The 3,414-nt window shown below is 38.9% G+C and overlaps 1 protein-coding gene across 1 annotated transcript; it reads left to right on the top strand.

Annotated features, from left to right (window-relative positions):
* Positions 1–794: 794 nt before the first annotated feature.
* On the top strand, positions 795–3,167 carry LOC121940765 (serine protease 33-like). The gene is made up of 5 exons (XM_042483462.1): positions 795–888; positions 1,505–1,667; positions 1,782–2,050; positions 2,606–2,751; positions 2,826–3,167. The coding sequence occupies exons 1-5, from the start codon at positions 816–818 to the stop codon at positions 3,150–3,152; spliced, it is 978 nt and encodes a 325-aa protein (XP_042339396.1). The 5' UTR covers positions 795–815; the 3' UTR covers positions 3,153–3,167.
* Positions 3,168–3,414: the final 247 nt, after the last annotated feature.

Here is a 3,414-nt window from a genome sequence, read left to right as displayed (position 1 = left end):
TTTCATGCACTTGGTGCATGAAAAGACATAGAAGACATAATGACATAATTAAATCCACATGTAAAATAAGATGAAAGAGGCCCAACAATTGTTGTTGTTTTTTAGCATGCACCTCTGTCAGAGTGTGTAAAAGGTGCCTGTTTAAAGGGAGAGATATGCAGAGTATGTCAACACACACTCACGTGTTAATAAAGTAAATTAATAACAGTTGCGAGAGTTTTCATGACTTCGTATATACGTTTAATGGACAGTAATGAAACTTTTTGAAGACTGGCTGTCAGTTATATCTCAGTTTAAAAAGAAGCAAATGAAGAATATCATCATGATAAAGGTTTCACAAGGAATTAACTCATTTATTCTACAATCTGCAACTGTTTTCACAGTCAAATCATAATTTTGATTCATTCTTTTGATCAAAAGTGGCTACAAAAATCATCATTGTGATAAGATCAAGCTCTGCTATACTGCTATACTCTGCTTCTTTAGTTGTATCTATATATAAATGTTTAATCCAACAAAAAATCACGCTGAATATGGATATGATTTTTTTTAAATCTTTTTTTTTTTATCACTAGAAGTATGCAATAAATTACAGGAGGGTGCAGCATTAAGCATTAAATTAAGGTTTTGGAAGCCTTTGATGGTGAAATTGATTGTGACAATGATGAATTATTTTCCCCTCTCTGTTAGCTGACAGAGGACAGGGGGGAAAAAGCAGATAAAAATTTTTGTGTTTGAATGAGCTAGGTAATAAATGTAACAGATAATCAAAAATGTCTCCCGTGTACATGTAAAATACATTTAAAAATATCAGTATGCAGAGCTGTTGCTTCAAAAATTTTTCTTTGGTTTTTTTCTGTTTTTCAGAGTCTCACTCTCAACTAAATGGTAAGTCAAAGTTTCTGTGCACAATTTTAAAAAAAAGTCCTCTCCACTTGTCAACATGTTGCTGGGATTTTTGTTGTTTTATTTATAGTTTCTTCATTGTTAGTATTTGTGGTCAAACCCCATTTGAAATAAAAATGAAATAAGAAAAGTTTGACCTATTTTAGTCAGGACTATTGGATAAGACACACCTGAGAGCTGGAACAATAACAATGCATTTTGACATCAAAAATAAAAGTTGGCATTGAAAAAGCACAGAAATTAAAGCAATGGCAATGAAAAAAAAAGCAAAGCTAGTAAAAAAAAAAATAACACTTGGAAAAATTGAAATGCAGAGAACATTTGAGGCAAAATGAAATAAAATAAATCTTAATTTCTGTGTTATTTTTAGATTTGATTTTTATTTTTAATGCCAATATTTTCTTTTTCAATGCCAATTTTTTTCCTCAATGTCAATTGTCAAGGGTCTAGCTCCATTAAAGTTTCCAAGGATCATAATCCTAAACCAGCAATTAAAGTTAATAATACCAGGAGAGCGCAGTGTTATCAGAAACCACACTGGTAATCCAGAGGAGAGCAAAAGCTTGCTCACTCTGTGTTTCCATTGTCTGTCTGTCAGTGTGTGGTCGGCCGAAGCTCAACACCAGAATTGTTGGGGGACAGCCGGCCCCTGAGGGCAGCTGGCCCTGGCAGGCCAGCCTGCATGTCTCTGAGCGACACATCTGTGGAGGATCCCTCATAAACCGTGAATGGGTGATGACTGCTGCTCACTGCTTCCCGACGTGAGCCACAAAAAAAAACCCATGAATAAATAAATAAACAGATTCTCAGAGTGGTTTTGTGTTTGCTAAAGTGCTCTGATTTCAATGTCTGTGCACTGTTTCGTTTCTCTTCAGGGAGAGTGAAGCAGACTTGATTGTGTATCTCGGTCGCCAATTTCAAGAAGGAACAAATGCCAACGAGGTTTCTCGGACTGTAACACAGGTCATCAATCATCCAAACTATAATCCTGTAACTGGTGAAAACGACATCTCCCTCCTGAGGCTGAGTGCAATAGTGATTTTCACCAACTTCATCCAGCCCGTGTGCCTGGCAGCTCCAGACAGCACCTTCTTTGACGGCATTGACTCCTGGGTCACTGGCTGGGGCAACATTGGATCTGGAGGTGGGTCAGAGGGCAGTTGGGTTAGATTCATTTATTTGACTACACTGGTGCCATCATTTTTGACATATTTGAATCATACATTGTAAAAAATAATAGATGCAGCTACTGCGGTGCCACCCATTGGTTTGTGGAATCCCATTTTGACGCCTTGAGCGTATAGCTGGAGGTGGAGCAGCCCACCATACCTACACATCAGTCCACAATCAATCCCCGTTGCTCCTGGGTCTGGTAGCAGAAACCCTGAAGAAAATGCTAGCTAACTTTTGTAGGTTTGTAGAAGTGTTGAAATGTGTCAGCCCCAGTAATGAGTCCTAAAGCTTGAGCTTTTCATTTCTTGCGATTACATTTAAAAAAAACAAACCCTAAAAGTGGTGTTCATTTGTGAAGATTAAATTGCTGAGGAAATTGCATGAATATCATGACCATTTGTTTGCCTAGTGTGTAAGCTGACATTGTAAAACTGCTGGTTCCTGAGATTCACAGACAGATTCATTGTCCACAGTCCATTTTGGCAAATCTCAACACATTTTTTGAAATGTATTTGTTTCTCTTTAGTACCCCTTCCTTCCCCACAAGAGCTAATGGAAGTGGAGGTGCCAATAGCGGGGAACAGACAGTGTAACTGTGACTATGGAGTGGGCACAATCACAGAAAACATGATCTGCGCCGGGTTACGAGAAGGAGGAAGGGACTCCTGTCAGGTGATCATCTTTGTTTGCCTCAGCTTTGACCTCCTGCAAAGAGTCCCCTCATCTAAATATTTTTCTCCTTAAAGGGGGATTCAGGAGGCCCACTGGTGAGCAAGCAGAACGGTGTGTGGGTCCAGGAGGGAGTTGTGAGTTTTGGAAATGGTTGTGCTGAGCCTAATTTCCCAGGAGTGTACACCAGAGTGTCCCAGTATAAAACGTGGATAAACAGCCTGGTCACCACTGAACAGCCAGGCTATGTGACCTTCACATCCACTGGGACTGACAGTGACCTCAGCGTCACCTGCCCTGGCCTGCCACCACCTCCAACCACCCTCCCTACAACAACCACAGCCAAACGTGAGTGTCATGTCATGTCTGGAAACACAGATTTTGACCTTAAATTTCTACTTTAAAATATTTTCATTTTTAATAAAAATGATGAAAAGAATCATGACACATTAGGTGCAATATCATGCACATTATTATAAACATGCTATCACTATTCCTCAGATATGATGCATCACATTCGTGTCAACATATATGCATATCCACCCAGACTGGTCCCTACATTTCTATATTCAGGACTGCGTAAATCGCATATATGTTGTAGATCCTATTGTTCTCTTAAAGTTTTATATTTTCACAATTTTTATCTTATCTGATTGTGTGTGTACC

The sequence above is a fragment of the Plectropomus leopardus genome, unplaced genomic scaffold (assembly GCF_008729295.1).
Source record: "Plectropomus leopardus isolate mb unplaced genomic scaffold, YSFRI_Pleo_2.0 unplaced_scaffold9385, whole genome shotgun sequence".
In the NCBI taxonomy this organism is placed as follows: domain Eukaryota; kingdom Metazoa; phylum Chordata; class Actinopteri; order Perciformes; family Serranidae; genus Plectropomus; species Plectropomus leopardus.
Note: the sequence above shows the minus strand (reverse complement) of the source record. Positions and strands in the feature narration are given on the sequence as shown.

Coding starts and splice junctions, on each gene's coding strand:
- LOC121940765 (XM_042483462.1), top strand. CDS start 816: ATGCAGAGCTGTTGCTTCAAAAATTTTTCTTTGGTTTTTTTCTGTTTT. Junction 889..1,504: donor GTCTCACTCTCAACTAAATG/GTAAGTCAAAGT, acceptor TCTGTCTGTCAG/TGTGTGGTCGGCCGAAGCTC. Junction 1,668..1,781: donor GCTGCTCACTGCTTCCCGAC/GTGAGCCACAAA, acceptor GTTTCTCTTCAG/GGAGAGTGAAGCAGACTTGA.